The 23,660-nt window shown below is 30.8% G+C and overlaps 1 protein-coding gene across 3 annotated transcripts in view; it reads right to left on the bottom strand.

The window, feature by feature from the left end:
- Positions 1 to 23,660, bottom strand: part of Cnksr2 (connector enhancer of kinase suppressor of Ras 2) — a 212,663-nt gene that overhangs the window by 95,811 nt on the left and 93,192 nt on the right. For 2 of the 3 annotated variants that reach the window (XM_005358807.2, XM_005358809.3), the window contains exons 9-11: positions 13,963 to 14,109; positions 4,385 to 4,518; positions 1,057 to 1,268 (exon numbers count right to left, since the gene is read on the bottom strand). In XM_005358807.2, the coding sequence (XP_005358864.1) occupies positions 1,057 to 1,268; positions 4,385 to 4,518; positions 13,963 to 14,109 (493 nt within the window). The remainder of the gene's footprint in view (positions 1 to 1,056; positions 1,269 to 4,384; positions 4,519 to 13,962; positions 14,110 to 23,660) is intronic. The other variant, XM_013350566.2, reaches the window with a different exon arrangement.

Genomic DNA, 23,660 nt, shown 5'->3' with positions numbered 1-23,660 from the left:
CTTGGTTTCTATTCTTAAGGCAAAATTTTGGCAAAACTTTACATATATAACTATACCAAATAGCTGTAAGAAAATTAAGCATGTATAAGACGAAATAAGCTGTCTTGTGGGAACAGAGGATGGAGCAGGTTGTACTAATTAGGAAGGATCTTGCCTTTTCCCAAAGTGTATGTTCCTCACTTTTAAGGATTAATTTGACACTGGACAGGGAAAAGCAAAGACTTCCAATTAAATCCATTCATTTTACATTTCAGGCATCTTCACAGGCAAATATTGGTGATACACTGTATCAATTTCAACTGTGACTGTGTTACCTTCTTGATCATACAAAGAAAATGAAGAGTCAACAATAAAAATCCTAACAGTAATTCTAGGTTAATCTATGCCCTAAATAAGGTTTGCCCTTTCTAGTTAACAGTTTCTTCTACTTAAAGACAAGATCAATCACTTAAACTTCTTAGAAGAATATAAAATCTGACACTCTATTTTCCTCAGAAAAGCCCATCTAAATGATTCTTTAAAAATCCTCAAGGATTGCTGGGCGGTGGTGGTACACACCTTTAGTTCCAGCACTTGGGAGGCTGAGATAAGGAGGATCTCTGAGTTCAAGGACAGCCTGGGCTACAAGAGCTAGTTCCAGGACAGGCTACAAAGCAGCACAGAGAAACCCTGTCTTGAAAAACAACAACAAAAAAAATCCTCGAGGATTAAATCAATGATTTTATTTCAAAGAAATCATGTTAGTTATAAGCATTTATACTTATAAAACTCTTGACTTAATTTATCACTTATCAGAGAAGAAATACATGTGATTCTACAATTTTCATATGCCATTCTGAGTTAAAATCTTTACTAGTCATTAGAAAATATAGAAAACTTTCTAATATCATGCCTGAAATTGTTAGTAGTCTACTCAGAAGTACATGATGACACTGATGGATTTTAACTATTGGAGAGGGACCCAGTAATCTCACCACTCCAAATCTCTTAAAGGTAATCAAGAAACTCAGGGAAGATATGTATCCTTATATAAACCAGAGAAGAAGGAACTCTTACCATAGGTCGGTGTGCTTTCTCGTCTTCCTTGACTACTTGATCTTCCTTTTTCATATTCATAGCAATACAAGACGGTATCTTCTTCCACGATGTTAAACCTCTTTCGATATTCCTGATCCAGAAATGAGTTTGGGGATTCAGATCCCTTATGAACTGGCTTGCCCACCATATGTCCTCTGAGGTCTTCACAAGGAAGGTTTCCCTTTTCGTCCCTAAAGCAAAGTGAAGGTAGAGGAGATGGGTGTAGCATTAGGGCCATACAAAATTAGAGGGGCCTTAAAATACAAATAATACCGTTCCTTTACAATGTATCTTCAGATTTTTATAAGATTTCTTTGAGAATTATAGGGTTAGTTAAAATTATTCCTATTTTGTCTCAAATAAGAATGAGGCCCAAATGGTTAAATAAATTGCCTCAATGTCATACAGATAATAAATGCCAGTTAGAAATACACCATGAATCTTCAAACTTCTGTTCTAGTTCATTTTCAACTGTGTCATGTCATAGGAAGAAAAATAATTTCATCACATAAATTGATTTTAGTTGATGGAAAGATGCTAGGTATAATGCTAACAATTTAATCATAGATTTTTCTTCTGTTTGTTTATCTTATTGGTTTTGACAGGATTTGTGTTGCTGAAAACAAAGTTCTTTCTAATTCTGTCACCAAAATAAAGGGAAACTATGGTCTTATGAATGACATTAGTACCTATAAATCAGCATTATAAGAAGTTCAAGCAACAGATTATTAATGTAAATGAATTTTAATGTTATTATAAATGGTTACTATAAATATTCAAACTCTATGTATTTCCTGAGAGTTAAAAAGGTGTTTATGTGGAGCTCATTCAGAAAGGCTATATAAAAATTATTACACATTAGCAATGTTTCTTACGGAGATAGGAAAAATATGGTACATTATGGAATTTACAAATGGGATTTGGGCAACAGCAATTCCACTTTTCTTCTGTAATAATTTAAGCAGACATTTTCTTGACATTTTATGGGATTCCTAAATCTCATTGCTGTTATTTAAAAAATATTTCCTTTAAAATTTTTTTGTTACAATAATTTCATTTTTATTTTTATTGAAAATTTCATGTGTTCAATGCATTTGAATCATATCCATTCCTCACTCTGCAGCTCTACCTTCTCTTGGGTGACCTCATATTGCCCCCCAATCATATATTTTTTATTTAATCCCCCTTATACATTGTGAAACTTTAATGAGCACTGCTCACTTTGTGAGAATGTCTAGTTTGCGATTTTCCCTCAGGAGTGGTCCGAGGTGCAAGGCCATGGTTTTTAGAAAGTAATGGATGACTGAACTCCTAATGAAAGATCCCCTCTAGGACTAATTAAAACAACACCTTATTTATCTTCTGAAATGTTTCCCTAGGTAGCTGATATTTGTCTTGTCTTCTGGAACATGACTATGACTGTAAAAGCTATGCTTTTCCTCCCATGCATCGTTGTGCTTCATCCATTCTAGGTGTTCCCAGTTACCCAAAAGTGTCCCATAAATCAATGTTATCAAATAAGAAAACATTAATTCTGTATCAAAACAAGACCAAAATTTTAAACTTGCAAAAGAAACTTGAATCATTTTTAATTAGCTTTCATTATACCATATAAAACAGTGATGAATTTATTAAAATATGCCAATTTAAGAATTATGAGTCTTGGCCTACCAAAAGTCTGTATTTCTGTATCTTCATGAAAATGTTTAGATGTACCAATTCAAAGAACTATAATCCAAATATTTTAAATATGTAGACAGCAATAAATAATATTCTCAAAGATGACTAAATCAGAAAGTTGTCTTATTAATTTACTTCTTTACTAGGTAAAGTTATCATTATTATAATCATTTACTTTTTTACTTCCTAAAACCAATACATTTCTTATTATTGAATTATAAATATATAACCAGCTCTTAAGAAATATAAAGAACATAAATATAAATCTCAGTGCAAATTTCATTTTTAGTTAACTGAAAGTTTTTCTTGAACTAATTGCCTGGTATTTTTCTGTTACTGCTAATTCTCCATTGAAAAAAATTGATATTGCAATTAGCTTGGAAACAGTTGTAGTGAATTCATAATACTGGAGAAAGGTTATGTTTATCTGTAAATTTGCAGGTTTCTCTACGGGGCCCATGACATGAATACTAATGCAGCTTGTACCATAAGGTAATTCAGAACTATTGAATTTCCAAGTTATATTTATATAGACATTCCCTGCAGAAGAAAATTGCAAGAGCTGGCATTTTCTATAATATAACATTATAGAGAAGCAGCCTTTCTCAACATGTCAAGTTTATTAAACATGTCTATATGGAATATAATATAACATTATAGAGAAGCAGCCTTTCTCAACATGTCAAGTTTATTAAACATGTCTATATGGAATCTACTCAATAATGTTAAATTTGGAAATGTACCATGCATGCAAAACAAATTTTAATGGAATGAAGTAATAATATATAAGTATGTATGTATAATTAAATATATTAATGTGTGTGCATATGTATATATTCATAGTATGAGTTTCTGAAGAACTTAAAGTAATCACTGTAATAGAAACAATTTCACTTTTCTTAAATTTATTTGTACATGTACAAAAATAATAAATGCATGGCTATGCTCTAGATTTAAGTATTTAGGTTAAAAGATCATTGCCCCAGTAGATAGTCTTTGCACTTAATTAGACATAGTAGAGTTAATAAGGCAAATTAGTTATTACAGCGAATAATTATTTAAGGACCGCTAAAATAATTATTTACAACACAGAGAAAGAAATTTTGTTAAGTACAAAATATAACCAGTATTATATTTTTATATTATCAAAATTCTTACCCTATAAAAGATGCCATTACAATATTCTTTTAATGATCACCTAAAATTTGAGATAGTAAATACAACTTTTTTTACTTAAGAATGTGTAGAACTCATCTATAAACTCTATCCATTTAAAAACATATGAAATGTTTTACATTAAACTGACATTTCTTAAAGCTTCACAAGCAAAAATCCTCCCTTAGTATTTACCTTGTAAAATAATTTTGGTTATTTAATACTACTTTCCTATTATGCAAGGTCATGAGTGTAAGATACTCACTGTCCAATTTATGCTTATTAAAATTTAGTTGTTGTCATTATTAACAAAAGAGCATTTGGTATAATGAGAATTGCCTTCTAGAACATGTTTAGAATTCCAGAAAAGACTATTCACAGTGCTCTTGAAAAACTAGCTTTCCAGTTTAGGAGCTATTATATTAGCCTTTCTCTAGAAGCTGTCCAGAATAATGCCATAGGTAGCTTATACCTGGGAATATAGGGCTCTGCAGGAGGAGGGGGAATGTAGAGATCCTGGAGGGCAGAGCTGTCTCTCTTGGTGGGTGTACTGATGGTGCTGGAGGGCGTGGCAACGCTGCTTGTGGGACTTCTAGGTATAAGAGGCTGGTTAAAATGAAAAAGAAAATACATACGCACACAAACAACACAAAACAACAACAATGACACATAGTTATCATTTAAAAATGATCTGTTTGTGCAAAGTTTTGAACTTGGCTGAAATAAAGAAAAATGTTATTGTCCATATGGGCATTTCTTTGATCCCTCCCCCAAACAAATAACAAATAATAGAGTTTTCAATGCAGTTCCCAACTCACCTTTTCAATGGCTTAACCATCCAAAAGCTACTTATAAAGTAAAAATACCATTCAATGATTCATAATGAGAAGACATGCCACTCACAAAAAGAAATGTATTTTAATTAACTTTGCCAGAATTGTACTTTTGAAAGCTAATAAAAAATAATTCATAAAAGAATTAGCTTCCTCACATCCTGACTGACATTTGAAAAACTATAGTGTTATATTAGTAAGAAATGTCACAGATGCTCAAAGAAGGCAAAAATGGCTATCAACACAGGAGAAAATTTTCTAGAAAACTCTACTTTCTCCCAACATAAACACTGGTAGCTGTCTCATCCCCAGCCCTCAGAGCCATTTTATATCACATCTTCAAAAGCATAGTGAATAAGGAGACACGAACATTTCATCTTTCACAGACACATATTTTCATCTAGTATTTAAAACTCATCTTTGGTTGCATGGCTATAGATACCTTGGATTTAAGTATTAAATAGGAAGTTGCCTTCTAAACATACTGTATAAACCGACTTAATCACATCAGTCTTAAGAGCAGTCCCAATTCCAATATTCACAGTATTTGAGAATAATCTTGTAGATTGAAAAACATTATCCTAAATTGAAACTCAAATTCACAAATTTTTATATTTATCTTACAGATCTTACTGATTAAGTATACATACAATTAACATTAAAATAAGTATCTCAATGCAGTCTCAAACACGATGATAATGACCACAAAATGAATTGCATCTTCGTATGACAAAATGGTGCTATTTTAGCCTGTATGAAACACATTTGGCATATCTAGGTGATAGACTCACAATTCTACTACTTCAACATGCATTGCTGGAAACTCAAGTAAATGCATCTTACAACAATTTTGCACTGTAGCGTTACTTTCATACAGATAACCAAAAATTGTTTGAAAGTCAGGCATGAATACAATGGAGATTACAATGTAGGTCACTGGGATATGCTACACAATTTGGGAATCAGTTAATGATTTTGACCTTCCTCATTACACAGCTCCCCTTAATAGCTTGAAATCACACTTCCTGCCAAAATGGTGGTTAAGTTTAAATGTATGTAAAATCAAACTTAAAGAAAGAGAGACAGGAAAAAGGAACGATCATGTATAAAATTTAATTTTCTATCATATATGATGACTTACAAAGGTCAGAAGCTTTACACATTAATTAATTAATACATTATGACAGTATGCAATAAAAATTTCTTTGTCTGATAATATAATTTTTTTGGAATAGTTAATCTATTCCTGTCCTATAGAAAAAAAATTCTTGGCAATGAGAAACTCTTGAGATGTAGATGACTGGAAGAGTCGTTTGTACTGATGAATGCCATGAAGCCCAATGATATTAAATGAAAATTCTAAGACTGTTTCATGCCTCTATAATATTTGAATGAAAGGTTCACTGATACATACACATGCACACACATACTCATATTTACTGCAATATGACTGCTTATAGTTTTTTATTCTGTTGTTATCTTTTAGCTCTAAATGCAGATAATGATAATAAACATGAAGTAAAAGAAAACCTTATTACACATTATATTAATTTCCAATATTTTAAAATCAATTTACTATGGAAGACAAATGAATATATAGTATGCTTTTTAATGTACTAGTATGGTATGTTAAAATATCTCACTTTATGTGAACTTAAACCACTTTCTAATAACACAAGCTTGTCATAAAAAGCAATCTGACTCAATTGTTTATTCTTTTTCCTCTATTTTAAGGTTGCTAATTGCAGTTTGAAGATGTTTCTCCATTCCCTTGGTGATATATAGAGTTTTTGTTTGTTTAGTACATACTTTTTTCTTTCCACTCCACAAAAAACAAATAAAGAAAAACGGAATTGTATTAATTTTACAAGGATATTTAAATATGCCTTAAGCATGAGGTAAAGTCTAGCAGAATATTTTATTCTGTATACATTTCCTTTCTAGGAGATTTAAGGATTAGCAATGCCAACTTCCTACAAATTCCTGCATTTGTACCTTTCTATTTTCAACAAGGAGTTGCTATTAATGTGATCAGTAAATGTGAATCAGTATATTGGAAGATTAATATAAGAAAAAAAGCTTAAAATGTTCAAATAGATGTCACGTTTGATTACGTTACCCTGATCTAATTAATTGAACTGCTTTAAAAATTTCAAGTTGTTTTTTACAGAACAAAAGAAGAAATATTCAATTCTGTTCCTGAGTTCAACTGGGTGTTTATTTTATTGATAGGTAAATCAGAAGAAGTGTTTTAATGGGTTTATTGTGTGGGTGTAATCTGGCTTATCAGTACGTTCTACAGCAATTAAAGCACAGATAGTAAATAATCAATATACAGACAATTATTTTTGTGTACTAGTTGTGCTATTTTTATCAAGCTAAGCAGTGATAAAAAGAAAATATTAATTTGAGTATCAAATTAAAAAATCAACTTTGACATTGGCAATGAAAAAATAAACTGTGTCCTAACATTAAAAACACTGTGGACAAGAATTGAAATAGTATAAAATTAAAAGATTGAAAGAATTCTGAGATCATTAAGAAACTTTAGGAAGACAATAACAGTGTAAGGCATAGAATAAATGATGAAATTAAGATGAAATCAACCATTGAGAAATTCCTAATTGTAACAAGCAAATAAAAACAAATGAACAAAAACAAAAAAAAACATCTGCTATTAGTATGAAATTACATGGAAAATAACAAGTTTATCGTCTCCCAATTAAAAACTAATGATCTTTCAGAATTCAAATCAAATTTTAATAGGTATATTCTTTGAGTAAAAATTTCAAGTAAGAGAATTAAAAAAAAACCTAAACTATCGCTTCTCTTATCCTAGAAACATTTTCTGTAAATCATTATTTATTCTAACATAGCATCATTGTAACAGTTATAATTGTACTAAGAAAGATTGGCATTTTAAGTAAAAATAATAATGCTATTTTTTTCTTTCAAAACTAACATGTTTATTAAAATGTGCATGGGAAAAACTACTATCATTAATTAAGAGTATTGTTTTAAGACTGCATATTGTTGTAAGGCTTTAATATAACATGGCACTATGGTATGTAACCAAGTGTGATTTAGATCCATTTTGAATTCCCATCCAAATGATTTTATTTAGGACCTAGACATAACATCCAGTATGGTTCTTACACCATAAAGCTCTTCCACCAGTTGAACAGCACTCTCACACAGAAGATCATCTGTGTGTGTATGTGTGTACGTTTATGTGTGTGTATGTGTGTGTATGTTTGTACCTTACTCTTGTAAATCAAGTCTGATAAATTATTGTAGAACACTGCCATTTATCTTTTTATGTTCAAAGTCATATGCATCTCTTTAAATGTACATTTAAAAGCTTAACAGCCACTTGCTATTGTCATCAGGACTCAGAAATCTACATAGAACTTATATATCCATTTCAGTGTCAGTTTAAACTATATAAATATCTTAAAAACATTCTCTAAAATATAATACGGTACAAATCTTTCCCCGAAGTATGGGTGAAGACTTCAGAAATAACATCTTACTGATTAGTTTACATACTAATGGAGGGTTGTAATTGTCAAAGAAAATTTTTAACTTTTACAAGAGATTAAGTGAATCATTACTTTAAATTTATTTGATGGATCAAGTGTTTTTGTCTTTTTATTTACCAATTTTAATATCACGAATAGCACGTCTGCAAAGAACTAATATATATATATTATACACATATATGAAATCTCTATATTTAAGTAAATCAGTATATATGAGATGTCTCTGGTAAAGATTATTAAAAAGAATGTCTACACTTAAGAAAGTAATTTGAATTTTAAGTTTTACTTGAAATATTTTATATTTCTAAATCCTTGGCAAGCATATTTTAATTAAGTTGGTCCTCAGTAAATGATCCAGCGAAGTTAGAGGTATAAAAGTCTTCAGTGAACCCAATGACATAGAGGCAACCCCAATATTTCAATGTTATACACTGTAATAGTATTTAGTTCCAAAATACACTTATGTCAAATTCACACAAAAACTTGTTTTCCCTTTCAGGGGTAAAAATATCAACTGAGATACAAATGATTACATTAAGTATATAACCTAGCCATTCATTTTCTTTATTCGTAGAAATAATCACAGATTCCAGATGATCACAATACCTCAATTTTCTAGCACGGGACAGTCTTTAAGTCCTTACACAGTTCAGGCCCATTCTTACTAAATTCCCAGTACTAGCTTCATTTAGTATTAGAACATTACTTTATATTAACAATTATTTCCTTGCTCATTCCAACAAATGCTCCAGAGAAAATGTATTCTGGGTTTGGAAACAAGAATTTGCATACAATTTTGTACATTTCATGACCACATAAAGAATGCTAGATAAAATTTTAAAAAATAATGTGTACTTTTTACCTGGCCAAGCTTTTCCTAAGTGAGAAATTATATTTGAAAATAACGTAAGCAAAATAATTGCATTGTTTAAAATTCTCCCTCAGTTTCACAGCTTCTAATTGAATACAGATTTATTAATATAAAATATTTGTACTTTTTATAGGCAGATAAATTTTCTGTTGTTCTTACTAGACTATGAAGAAAACATTTTTTTAGACCATGACTATGATCAGGAGACCTTAGATCCTTGAAATTAAATAGCACAGATATATGAACACCAAAATATGTATGTTCTTATATAATATATAATAAAAAGCCTTTGGAGTCATATTACAAAATAGCTTTTTCCATCAAATCATCTGTACTGATAATAAGACTAGTGTATGTAATTTTGTGCTGCTCAATCTTATATGCATAATTAAATGATAATATAAAAATTGAAGTTATGCATTCCAAAATATAGTTAACAACATTATGGAATATTCACCGAAGAAACTACATTTGAATTTGAGGTTTTACTTGAAACCCTTTACATTTTAAAATCTCTGAAAAGCATAGCTTAACTCAATTGTCAACTGTTTAAAAATGGCTCACTTCACATCATAGCTTCTTATTTGTAGTCAGTGTTAAAACTGTAAAAGCATTTGGCTGAAACCCGCCAATGTTACTTAGATTTTTATTTTATGGTTTGAACACTGATGAATTATAATTGATATGACAGCTGCGTGCAGTTATTTCCTAATATGAGCATGTAAAACACAGAAATAGTACTGTTGTCCAGCCAGCCCAATTACAGTTTTAGTTAAAATTATTTTGTAGTGTTATACCTTATATAAAATATTTTCTTTACAATATGTTTTCAAAACAACTCTCAGAAACATACAAATTGTCTTTCACTAATATTTGTTTAATAACATCAACTTGCATTTTGGATATTGAAATAAATTTTGTTGCTTCTCATGCTTTGACTTTTTACACAATTACTTTAACCATTTATATTTGTATGCACTTTAAATTGAATGTGATCACCATTCTATAGTCATTATACCAATTGGTATACAAAATTGACTGCTGTTGACTACTTCCTTTCTGCTCAAATCACTTAAATATCCTGTAAATTGCCATCAAGGTTAATTAAACAATAAAATTTAAGTACAAAATAACAAGCCAATACTAATAACTATGGCATCAATATATGAGATTTATGGAGTAGAAAATAATTTAGGAATATAAATTATTCCTAAATTCATATAGCTTTATCTTAATTCATATGAAATGTCTTGAACAATATCTAAATCAGATTTTGAACTCAAGCATTGATTGACCTGAGATGTTTTTCTCCACCAAAAGCTGGGTTCTTTAACAGTTTTAAAAATTCAATGACTCCCAGTGATGATTTAAGGAGATTTCTTGGCAGCGTCCAGCTAATTCTTCGATACATCTCTTGTAAGAAGAAAATTACTGTCCATATATTCTTGCTGCAATGCATCCTAATTTAGTACCCAAACCATCTAAACATATACTTGTGACCTATTCAGCACTCCCTGAAATTTATTTCACCGATAGACGCATGTGACTATATGCAATCACTATGCTTATCCACATCCTGGAAATTAGCAGAGTGCCACTAAGATGATTTGAAAGCAGCTCTCAGAAGGCTTCTTAGAATAAATGATTGTATCTCAAAGACAGACATCTCTGCTACTTATGAAAGTACACAGATGATAACAGAATTCAGTTTTTCAGATGTAATTAAATTTGGTCATTGTATCTAATGAAGCGATCTTTACGTCCTTCAGGTCTATCATCAAAAGTTTGAGAAAATAGAATTTTATCAAAAGAACTGCCAAATTTCATGAAATGTGCTGATGAAATTTCTCTGTGAGCATGAAGTTGGATTGTATGCTTTTGCTTATTTGGCTATGATTTCCAAAGAAATTCCAAATCAAAATCGATCATTGCAGTTAATTCATATTGAGTAGCCCTATTTGAAACAGTTTAGGAATAAATACTTTAGGATATATATGCCATTTTATTTGTATAAATAAAATTATTACCATTTTTGTTTAAAATAATTGGTTTGAAAAAGATGTATGCACTATTGTTGACCTCCATGTAAAGTCAATTACAATATTTATTTGAAAAAAGTTAATAGGTAAGTTAGGCCTGGTACTTAGCAAATGAACTAGAAATGCTGATTTAAATAAATTTCACAGATTCTTTGTGTAGCTTTTAATTAAAGTAATTCCTACTAAATTACTGGTATACTTGATAAAAATAACCAACATAATTCAAACTTCAAGTTTGCATTTTGATGATTTATATGTAAGTGAATTAATAGGCATTCTAGTCTCAGGTGATTTGTATAGACACCAGAATTAAGAAAACAATAATAATGATGCTTGTGTCTACCTAGAGGACTGTTACTGCATTAGTACTTATGGTTCACAGCTGAGGCTGGTTCTCAGGCACTAGGAAGAAAAAATATCTCAGCTAAAGGTATGAAGCAATCCACAATTGCCATCAAACCTCATCTTATTATTTGACTTTTCTTTTCTAGGACAGTCTGCATTCAAACTCTAGATTTTAAAATTTTTACGTGTTTCCCCAGTCTCTTGTTCTCAAATCTATATTCTATAAAAATTCTCATCAGGTAGTTTCCACTAAGTGGAATTGATTTAAGTACAGGCTAAAGCCTAAGTTCATGAAAGAACTTGATTATAATGGTATAATATCCAATCCTGAAATAGGCTGTACGACCGTGTGGTGGTGGTGCTACTGTATACGTACAGAACACATTCTTCTTACACTCAAGAATTTGGTTTAGCACTGCTAGAAGAATCTAATTATTAAAAAAACCAATTCTTTTCCTTCTGCTTTGCAAAAGTCAATTTTGAAGCTATTTTCAAAGATTTTAAAAGTAATTTTGTTTTCACTAACAGGCTTACTTATCTAGAGATGGTGAACTTTGGGAATTCATTTTAGGTAATTCTTATTGGGGTAAATAGCAAACTTACAAATTTGTGATATATGGTATATACATATGTACTTATTTAAATTATCCACCCCCAGATTTTAGTATTATGGAAAGGTAAACATAAAAATATTCAGCATATATTAGTAGGTAGTGAGAAATAAATATAATTAATGATTTGATAATGCTTATGTATAGTTATATAAGAATAGACCTAAAACAGTACCTTAAAATATGCCATAATTATATAGTACAAAATGATGGAATTAATTTTAAAAGATCTTTGCCCTCTAACTTTGAAGAAAATATGTCATGTGTATGTATAAGATATAAAATACTAGTTTTTTTGATTATTTTACTTTTTATATAAAAGTGTTAATTGCTATAACATTCATTCTCCACTTCAGTTTATGCTACTGGAAAAAGATCCAACAATGAAATAAATTACTAAGTGGTTTTCTAAACAGACTACTTCAAAGTACGTGGAAGAACAAGAACTAGGATCTCTTTTGGTGTTTAGGTCCCTTTATGAAAAACTGCACACAAGTAGTGATTTTCCAGCTATTTCTAGCTGAAAGTGTGAGGCTCTTCTCCAGTGTTCCTACTCCTTTGAACTTTGAAAAAAGATCATTGGCATAGACAATAGAAAATTCCAGATGAAGCAAACAGCCTCAGAACATTAACAATCATTAGATATTTTGGTATAAATATTGTAAGTCAAATGCATTTAGAAATACTAATGCAATCTATATTTATTCATTTGAAAATCAGAAAAAGTTTTGCATCAAAAATGTTAACATTGTAACATTTTATGTGTTTTAATATTATCTAAATATAATGCCAACTTTAAGGCTGATAAGTGGTAAAGTTTAAAAGAATGGAAACAAATTATATTCATAAGAGCTGTTTAATGGAAAACTTACTAGAAAAAAATGTTGCTTGTAAAGGGCACTAGTAGAAAAATTACTAAATCTTACACAGCAGAGACTATAACGAAGCTTTTCTTTTTAATATGAGAAATTATTAGTATTCTACATTAGATGGGAAACTATTTAAAAAAGAAAAATCAACTAGATTCTAGAAAAGGGTAATAATAGTCAACTACTTCAACAAAGTGAAGATTGGTGAAAAAATTCAATTATACATTTAAGGATTATATCCTGATTGAAATAAAAATGTATTGATTTCTTGTCTTTGTGCAATAACAATATTTTATATCTTTTAAATAACTCTTATATGCTTTATTATCACTCAAATTAACATTTTATAGTAAAATTTCATAATGAAGAAAACTGCAAATCTTCTTTGTTTCATATTCACAATGTAAAATGTAACACTCTCCCTGGTTTTTCAGCTGCAGGGGGTGGACAAGTGAAAAATGAGCTATAATGAGGAATATACTAGTTAATTTTTAATTGCTAATTTGAAAATTAAATTTCTACTTTTTATAAGTTACAAATTTATTTCCTTATTTAAAGTAACTCTATAAACTATCTGCTAGCTTCTTCCAGAAGTGGATGTGATTCTAACATATAATATTCAAGATTCTGTCACAAAAAGTTAACCTCTTCATTTTTTCCCCTCTCCATATTTTGGCATGGATTAACTTGTGAAGTTTTAGAATTATGCTTTAGGTTTCTAATTAAATTAGTGTTATCACTTGGGTTTTAGTGATTCTCTCAAATTCCATCACAATTAAGCCTATAAGGATAAGCAGTGAAGAGATAATTTCACAAACAAATTTTCAAAAGCATACAAGATTAATTCATATGCTGCTGAGATGAGGCACAGAAACGAAGCATTACTGCGATAATCTATGGCTAAAATGATGGTGTATGACTTATGATTAAGCTTTATTACCTGCAGAGCAAGGGGCTTCCATCTCATATTTTTCAGTAAAGCTGGTGCTGAGGTAAGCATGCTCTGAGGTCGCTTTTTCAAAGTTAAGATAACACCACTCGGGTCCTCTCGTAGTGCATTCACCAAATTTTTCAACTGCCACCCCACCTGGTAACCAGCAAAATCATTACAATAAAATTGAGGTACAGTACTCGAAGATTTAATGTTCTCCCCCTTTAATAAGATTAGTAAAAAAGAAATCACATAATCGGAGTATCCGCCTACCTATTTTCAGGAGATATATATTCAAGAGAGAAGTTTTATGTTTGAATTATTAACCATATTATTGCATTAGAGTCCATATAATTATGAGACAACATAATGGACATTTACTATATCAAAGCGGAGACTAAAACATATCTTGCCATTCACGTGATTTGGAATATAAAGAAATTCTATCACCGTTGATACTGCTTAGCTGCGAGGTCTTGGCCAAAGCTCTTCACAAGTACAATTTAAAAGTCCACATGCCAGAAAATGATGAGTTGGCAAAGTCTTGAGCTAACAAACCACACCACATGCTTTCTCATCACCATCTTTTAGAGACACGTGACTGCAAGTGTCTTTAAGTTAGACTGATATTGTGCTACCGATAGCAGGTACGGACACATCAAGGAAACATTCTGAAGCAAGGGCAGCAGCATCAGTGAAATAAACCTTTTATCATGGTATAAAGATAGATTTAAAAATGACATGGTAATGTTACTTCAGTGCAGCATCTACTGCCAATGTGTTCCAAATAACCCTATAAACTTAATATTTGTGTGTTAAATGTAATGAAGCTGCTTTATTTAAATATCAGCTCAGGACAATTAAGACAAATAGTAAATGATTTGAAAACTGGCTTAATGAATATTCATGTTAAATTACTTCACTAATCATCTTTAAAAATTTTAAACATAGAACTTTTGTTAGTTTGCTTTTAAAATGGATTAGTGATACAGTATCAAGTAATTAAGGTTTCAGAACTGGCTAGTTAAAACGGATAGTTTAAAAGAAACATTAAAAATCAATTACTGTATTATTCATTTTTAAAAATATATTTCATATTAATATTAAATACTTAAAAGAACCTTTTATCTTAAGTCTAGTGGAGTCAAAAATGTAAGTTGGATTGCAAAAATAATTCAGCAAATGTTCTAAAGAGTCATGTAGTTTCTTTCAGGCACTCAAAGTAGATAGATGTCTTTGGTGTGCTCTTCATCACGTTTTTGTCTAAAAGATATTACTCAACTGGAAAAAATAAGAACTTCCACCAAATGATGCAAAGATTGAAAGAGACTCAGGAATTAATCTGGAATGTGTACATTGTAGTTTAATGGTAGATGTTTCATATATTTATTGAACTTCCTCTAACAGATAAATTCAACCACAGATGAAGTGAGCGAAGAAAAGAAAGGAAAACAACGAAACAAAGGAGCTTCAGTGCTCAAAATCTCGAAAAGCTTGCTATGGACCAAAATGGTCACTGTGATAAATAAGAGGGTGCGGCTTTTGAAAAGAAGATTAATGCAGATCAATTTCTATTAGGAAACCAGCCCAATGCTTCCTGTTTTCTATAAGAGGGGATGGTTATAAATATATGAGATCCATTCTGATATCTGATAGCTAATGTCCGGATAGCTGTTTGTACAAGCTAAGAGGCAAAATAAGTGGATGTGAATCTGGGCATTCATTCATGCTCTCGCCACAAAATGAAACCTAATGTTGAATTATAAATCTGAGGGAAGACAAATTCTTCATACAAAACTTATAAACAACTTATCAATAATAATCATACCTAAATTAGTAAATTAATTAGTAATTAAAACAAGCAACCAAGAACTGATAGTTTTCAACAATTTACTGCACACTTATTTGTATTAACTATGGATAGTTAATATATTTATATACTTATTTATTTTTGACATTGGGTCTTGCTATATAGTGCTGAGTGGCTTTAAACTTATGAATTTTTGATAATCTTCTTGTCTCTGCTTCCCATGTAGTTGGATTCTAAGCAAATGACCAAGCTGGGTTTAGCTGAAGACTTTTAAAGTTTATGCTTTTCTGTGAAATGTACAGTTCAATTTAACTTGTCATTTTCTGTTATAATTTCTGTATACTTTTAAGTAAATAATTAAAAATAGAATTACTTGTCCACAAGAAAGTGAAATTGTTTTTGGCAACAAAGTTAACTTGAATATACTTTAATTTTATCTGAATGTTATTTAATAGTCAAATATTTGAGTATGTAACTTGACTTTATTTTAACCAAACTGATTACTATCATTTAATATGATGAAATCAATGGTTTTAACAAAAGCAAACAAATATAAATTAAGAATCATATGTAGTAAATAGTTTGGCTCTCAAATTCTATTTTCATTATCACAAGGAAATGCCAGGGTAAATATGTAACACTGTACAATTAAACCAATATTCTAAATTATTTAAATATTCACTACAAGGGGATATAAAATTATGTGTGGAACAAAGTAAGTCTCATGGTGGTAAAAATATCATTTTTGTTAAAAATGGTTATAGCTATGGAAGGTAGAATGGGTGTAATATCATTAATGATGACTACATTAAGGAGAATAATATACTTTCTACATTCCACTCTTTATTTCTTTAAATTTTACCAATAAACATTTTAAAAAATTTAAAAAACAATAAAAACAAGCTTTTAATTTACAAATAGTAGTATTTTAATTAGGACAATATGAAATTCAAGAGCTAATGAGAAAAGCTTACTATCGAAAAAAGTCTACTTAATGCACAGAATTAGAAAGGCAACTACAGTAAAATCTCAATAGAAATGGGAAATGAAGTCTCTAAGCATTGCATTTTAGATGACTAATAAAAAGGAATATAAGTTTACTAACATGTGTGTTCAATAAGAACTACACTGATATTTTATTCTGTGACTAATTTCTGTAGACACACCCCTTAATCATTAGGTCCATTTCACATAACAATTCTGGAATGGAAATGAGGCCTGATGAGTAATATACATAGAAGAATGGTAATTGGATGTGATGACTTTATCATTTGAATGTCTCTTTTATTTCCTCAGTCCTCTTTTGAAATTATTAACGTAGATAATTTCAAATTATTTAATATCTTTAGTTCCTATTGTTTTATGTTGTCATACTTAACAACTGTCTTCAATGTATTAACAAATGTGATGTATTCTTACAACTTCAGGCAAAATGATTTGCAGATATGGTGCTATGGTATCATCATATTCTTACAGTCACATAATGAGGTACAAAGAATTCTTGAAATTGATTTATTGCCCTTTACCTCATTGAGATACTTATTGTTGACAGATAATAGAACATGGACAGAAGGTGTGATATAATGAGGCATGTATGTGTGTTACAGTTCGAAGAAGCTTGTGATCCCCCATGCAAAGAGCTAAATCTACGTGTCCAAATGTCCAAAGAGCTAAACAACACAAATGAAAGTGAATCACTTTTACAAGAGTAACTTTCCATTTTCTAATTTATGTTTCTGGCTAGCTTTAAAATATCAAGTGTGAAAGATTTAAATGATAGAAATCATGTAAATACTTATCAGCAATATATAAAAAATTATGGCATTCTTTCCACTGGTTTCTGAGTTCTCATGTAGTAAGAGACACAGGGAGCTTAAAGAAGTGAAGACATCCTAAAGTCTACCAATAATAACAGTATAAGCCACCAATATTGGAAGGAATCAAAGAACAGGAATTAGAGATAGTAGGCTATGAATAAACATGGAAAAACCACTATTAAATCAAGCTATATAAAAAGAATTGCTTGATTTGTGATACAGTGAGCTCAACATCAAGAAATGTTTCAATAATTTAGCAGTTCAAATGATAACAGAGCTTCCAAAGTCACAAGATATTACAGTTTTAATAAAAGAAGGGGGAGTAAAAAGATAAGGACAGATCAACGTGTGCAGACATATATGGTCCTGCTAAATCTTTGCCTCCTTGTCCTTTCTTCTCGGTGTCTGTATGAGATAATATTTCATGTTGTCTTGTTATAATAATCCCTTCTCTGTTAATAGTTTCCATTAGCAATCTTCTGCATATGACTCTCAAATCTTTCAAACCTTTTCTGTTTCCTATTAAGTGCTTCTGTCACATACTCTAACTGTGGTGCTAATATCTACCAAATAATCACATACCAATAGTATATTGAAGTAGGTTTTTTATATTTATATGAAATTATTTTAATTTCTATTTCTTTCTTATAGCAGCTCAAAGAAGCAAGTATTAAGATAACATTACATGTGATAAAATGGAAAAAGTGACTGTTTGGGGGCAACATTACAAATTAAATGGCAGAGACAAGAGTTTATATTTATGTCTGTTCAGTTATAGCTCAGTATCTTCATTCAAATATCTCTGGCATCTCAAATGAAATCAGTATTCTACAACACAAATATATTATCTCCCCTTTTTTATTTCATTTACCACAACTACCAATAACTTCCATATAACTTTATCAAGTTTGGATTCGCCTATGGATATTTACCCCATTTTATCTGCAGGTACATCATGAAAATTTCCTAGCAATGAACATTACTTTTGGTCTAGACAGGGTACTTACTTATTAGATTCAAACTGAGTCATACCCTACCTTTCTTCTTCTAGTCTTTTACATCTCCACAGTACCACTATGTGCGAATGTTTTCTTCCTTTCAAAGCTTTTAAATTTCCCCAAATTACAGCTCTTCTTCTCTTAAATATGGCTCTCAAACATGAGTTTATACTAAATAAATAAAGGCTTGTTTTCAACGATAAGACTGCTAGGTTTTACTTCAGAGATTAAGATCCAGTTGTAGTTCTGGGGTAGGAGCCTAATAATTTGCTTTGCTTTCTAAATCCAAGTTTCCATACAATGCTGATACTACTTGCTCTTAGTCTGGGAATCATACTTTGAAAACTGCTATAATAAATGATGAACTTACTGAAGGTAATGACTTGCCAATGCCTACAATATTTTATATAATTTTAGACTGGACATAGTAACTCAAATTAGTATTTATTGAGACCCTAGAGTATGATTATAACATAATGAGCACAGAAATAGATAAACAGGTAAACATTTAGATTAAAATGAAGGAACAACTCGAAGCTATAGTAGAACCCTCCCATCCTGCAAAAAGGGGGCAATCCAACCTATTCCATCCTTGGGTTTGGGGGAAGGTTTCCAATTAGTCTAAACTGAAATCTTTAGGGTTTGGAGTGAAAGACTCACAGGAATTCAATAGGTAAAGAAATCTGTGCAAGAAATTATAAGTCTGAACAACTTTCAACAGTTTAGCGAGGGTGGATGACAGAGCAAGGTAAAGATAAGGAGGCAGGAGAAAGAAGCAGGCCACTTAGAGGCTTTTGAAATCAAAAAATTAAGAGTTGGTTAAGTAGTAAGCACTTTTTCCTTCAAACAGCATGGTTTGTCTATAGCTGTGTCACTACTGAAGTGCTTGTCCCTCTGCTTGTACTTTTTCTGTCACTTTGAAAATCTAAAATCTTACCTATTCATAAAGACTCATTTGCTTGCAATATCCATCATAATGCCTCCTTTTTAAAAAATTTTTTGAGACAGAGTTTCTCTGTATCTTTGGAACCTGTCCTTGAACTGAGAGATCCGCCTGCCTCTGCTTCCAAGTGCTGGGATAAAAGGCGCGCGCCACCACTGCCAGACCCCTATTGCCTCTTCTTACAAGCACAGTCCTGTTTTTTCCATATGAATCTTGCAGTACTGCGCCTCATTAGTATAATTTTTCCTTGCTATCTTTCTCTACTTACCATCACAACACTGGCTTCTGAGTAAAAACAGTTTCATGTTTAGATATCCCTTCAATAAGTAATATGCTTTCCAAAAACAGACAATCAGTATATGTTAATTTGACTGATGAGATGGCAATATGAGAACTAAAGGTTTCAGTGACAACAAAATGCTCTCTAAAACTACAAAATGGCTTTAGTATCGATGTAAAATCAAAATGTAGCATGAACACTTTTATTAAATGCACTTGAAGTTTTCTATGTTAAATAAATGTTAAGTGACCTTCCCTCTAAAAAATATATGTGATATCAAAGCTATTATAGATAGTATTTACCCTCAAAGAAGCAATACAATGTTCCCTGTAAATAAATATAAAATGCTGTCCTTTAAATTACAATGTGATTATGGCACATAATAGAACAGTGAACAAAATTCTTACTTGTCCTAAAATATTTTACAATTAGAATAACCTTTCAAAATTATTATATTTTGTCTTACATAGTATATCTTCTTATTAATTCAAGATAAAACTTTTCACACATGTTGAACTAATGCTATCCTTCTCATTGGACAAGTAAGAAGACTGGCTAATTTTATCACTCACTAACTTATAACCAAACCTTAACACATATATTAAGATATATTTTATGTAACACAAGATTAAAAATTCCCAAGAAATTCCCTAAGGTTCTGAAGGTCAGAAGCCGGAAGTTCTGGTTTCTTGTGGAGGGGGGCTTTTACGTGTACTTTTCAGGCTGAAGCAGGTGTTTCTGGGTAAAAGGAAACATAAGTTGGGAGATTCTGGACAAATGGCTGCCTGGACTGAGAACACAAGGTTCTCTGGGTCAGTGCAGTAGAGGCGAGAGATTTTCATTCCTTTGGGCACATAGAGGCAAGTTGTCTTTATGACATTCCCTGGTCTATTGGTTTTCCAAACACCTGGTGAATTATTTAACCAAATTATGAAGTGACAGACATTACTCTTTGGACCCAAGTAGGAAAACTTAACAAACATTCATAAACATCAGATTTTTAAAACTATCATATTAATCTGGAGATTTTCCTTTTTTGTAGATATATGTGGAGTTACAGAGATCATCTTTATATCCCCAGGTAGGAAAGTAGGATATTTCTTAAAATAGTTTAAAAAATATTGCCCTTCATAAAAATGAGTTTTATTATCAATACTTACATATGTGTGTGCATACTCACATTCTTAGCTCCCCAGTGGTAATGTATAAACGATACCCTTTCTTAGAACCTCAAAGAGACTACAGAAGTTACTCCATACTGAGATGTCTCCCTTTCTCAATGAAAGCACTGAGGAGGCCAGAAGCAATGCACAAATGATCGCATTATGGATAAACACTCTCAACCTTTGCTAAAGATTTTTGAACTGAGGTATTTCTTATCATATTCTGTTTCTTAGAGTTACTATAAAGTTACTAAGAATGTAATCAATGAATATTTTGTGCCAGTGACTTTCCTTTCCTTTTTTTTTTTTAGCCAAACAAGCTCCATGGAGGAAATGCCATAGTAAGTAACATTTCAGAAGTATTAAGCTCTGACATATCGTGTCTTTCAAAGATCCTAGAACTAGGTGTAGAGTACTCATGCACACAATTAACTTCACTCAGTTTCTCCCAAAATGGGAATGAAAACCCTACAATCTTAAGCATTTGGAGATACTATAAACTTACTTTCATACAACCATTCATTCCTTGAAGAAAAGTAAGAAATTATTCTTGATCCAAAGATAAATGAATCTATATATGTTGATTTAAAAAAATCTATATAAGTGATTTTAAGTTCTACCATAAAATAACTTTGAAAGGTAATTCGGAGCAGACCGAGACATTCTAAGTTTTACCCATCCTAAGATGAGGCATAAATCTTTAATAAATAAATAAAAAAAAACAAAGTGAAAAAAAAGAAAAAGAAAAACAAGGATACCTTAGTATTAATATTTACACAGATAATTGGAAAAGATAGTCTTGAAATAAGATAAAAAACAAATATTTGAAAGTGAATATGGCAATTCAATATTTCATTTTCATCAGGAGAAACGTCTCTAGTTTTATGTTTATTGAATAACTCTTAATTTCATATCCTCGAAAATGCTAAAAGGCAATTCTTCAGTACAACGTGAATGTCAAGGCATGCGTAGCTATTTTTAAAGGGCTTCTGTTTCCGTGTGGCTTAATTTAAATGTGAAACTTAGAACATGCTGAATTAATTCATCATTTGAATGTATATATCGTCAATATTTAATATTTCCACATAAATTTTAAAGTGTTGTATAAAAATATATATAACATATATTATATATAACACTTTAAAATTTATACATATACATATATGCAATGTGTGTCCTGATCTGAGTGGTAAGTAATTAAAAGGCAAATTTCTAAGCAATAACAATTTCTTATTGCCAAGATAGTTAAAGGGAGGAAATAAAGCTAGGCAATTTCAGCAATCTCAGAAATGACATTTTCCCCCTAGAGTCCATCCATCAGTCATCCAGAAGTTCTGAGGCTTGCATCTTGATTAACCCATGTGGAATCTACATGAAGAAACAGCCGTCATCACGGTTTTTCCCTTTAATGAATCATGCAGCATTCCTATTTCTGTAAACAGCCACTTATATTAGGTGAACCCTCAGTGTCACTGCCATCTCTGCATTGGCAATACGATTCCAAAGCTGTGGGCATAGGTCAGTATCTTGTACACATAGCTGTCATTTCCTTTTCCCATTTCAATATGGCATTTGGTAATGTAGTCTCTTAAGGTCAAAAGTTTATTTTGGAGGCTCCATAGTACTCATTTATATGATCAATAAAAACTAAATCATAGCCAATTTTTTTTTCAGTTCGGCACCATTCATGATACCCTTTGATTTCTCCAAATTATAAAATTAATTTATTCTGAAAAATATTGCTAGGGAAAAAAGAAGAAGGCAATCACATCATAGCACAAGGCAAAAATGTGGGAAAAACCTCTGATTATATAGTATACATTAGTCCTTTAAAAAGCACTTGCATATTTTAAAGATCACAATAATACAGAATTTAAAATAAATTTTATAAATATATCTTTATGAGTTAAAAAAATTCACAAATGTATTGTGTGTACATGTATTTGAAATTATTGTTTCAGCCAGTCCTTATAGGTCAGTTCTAGTCTTCAAAATACACTGGAAATATATCTTTTTTAAAATAAGAAAAAAAGAAAATGTTCCAAGTTACCAATGTTACGGAATAACTTAATACCTCATTATATTAAAATCTAAATTTCTTGCTTATTGATTCTGAAAAAATATCCATACTTCGAAAAATAATTAGGTTAATTCAATATTGGAGCCTAAGTCACAAAAAAACAACTCAAACCTTAGTATTAAAAAAGTAACAGACATAAAAATGTATAGCCACTTTGAATAATTTTTAAGATGCCATTTATAAGCAGACACTTATAACAAAGTTATGGCTATAAAAATACTTCTAAATATTGCAATATGTTCATATTACAATACAAGATAAACCATGTACATATATGCACATGTATAGTTAACTAGATATCATTCTAAATATTTATTAATAAAAGGTTTTACTTTAAGATTTCCACATTTTAGAAATTGTCTTTAAAACTCATTTTATCAAAATTCTGACAACCAACACAAAAATGCTAACTCAATAGCAGCTTCCAGTGGGTACAGTAAACTGTACACACCATATATTCTAATTTCAAAAACCTCTTCTTTCTTACTATGAAGATAATAAAATTTAGAACAGGACAATGTAAAAGAAAAAGTAAACAAGAAACGATGGATAGGGCCGGGCGGTGGTGGCGCATGCCTTTAATCCCAGCACTCGGGAGGCAGAGGCAGGCAGATCT

Source organism: Microtus ochrogaster, chromosome X, assembly GCF_000317375.1.
Source record: "Microtus ochrogaster isolate Prairie Vole_2 chromosome X, MicOch1.0, whole genome shotgun sequence".
Lineage (NCBI taxonomy): Eukaryota > Metazoa > Chordata > Mammalia > Rodentia > Cricetidae > Microtus > Microtus ochrogaster.
Note: the sequence above shows the minus strand (reverse complement) of the source record. Positions and strands in the feature narration are given on the sequence as shown.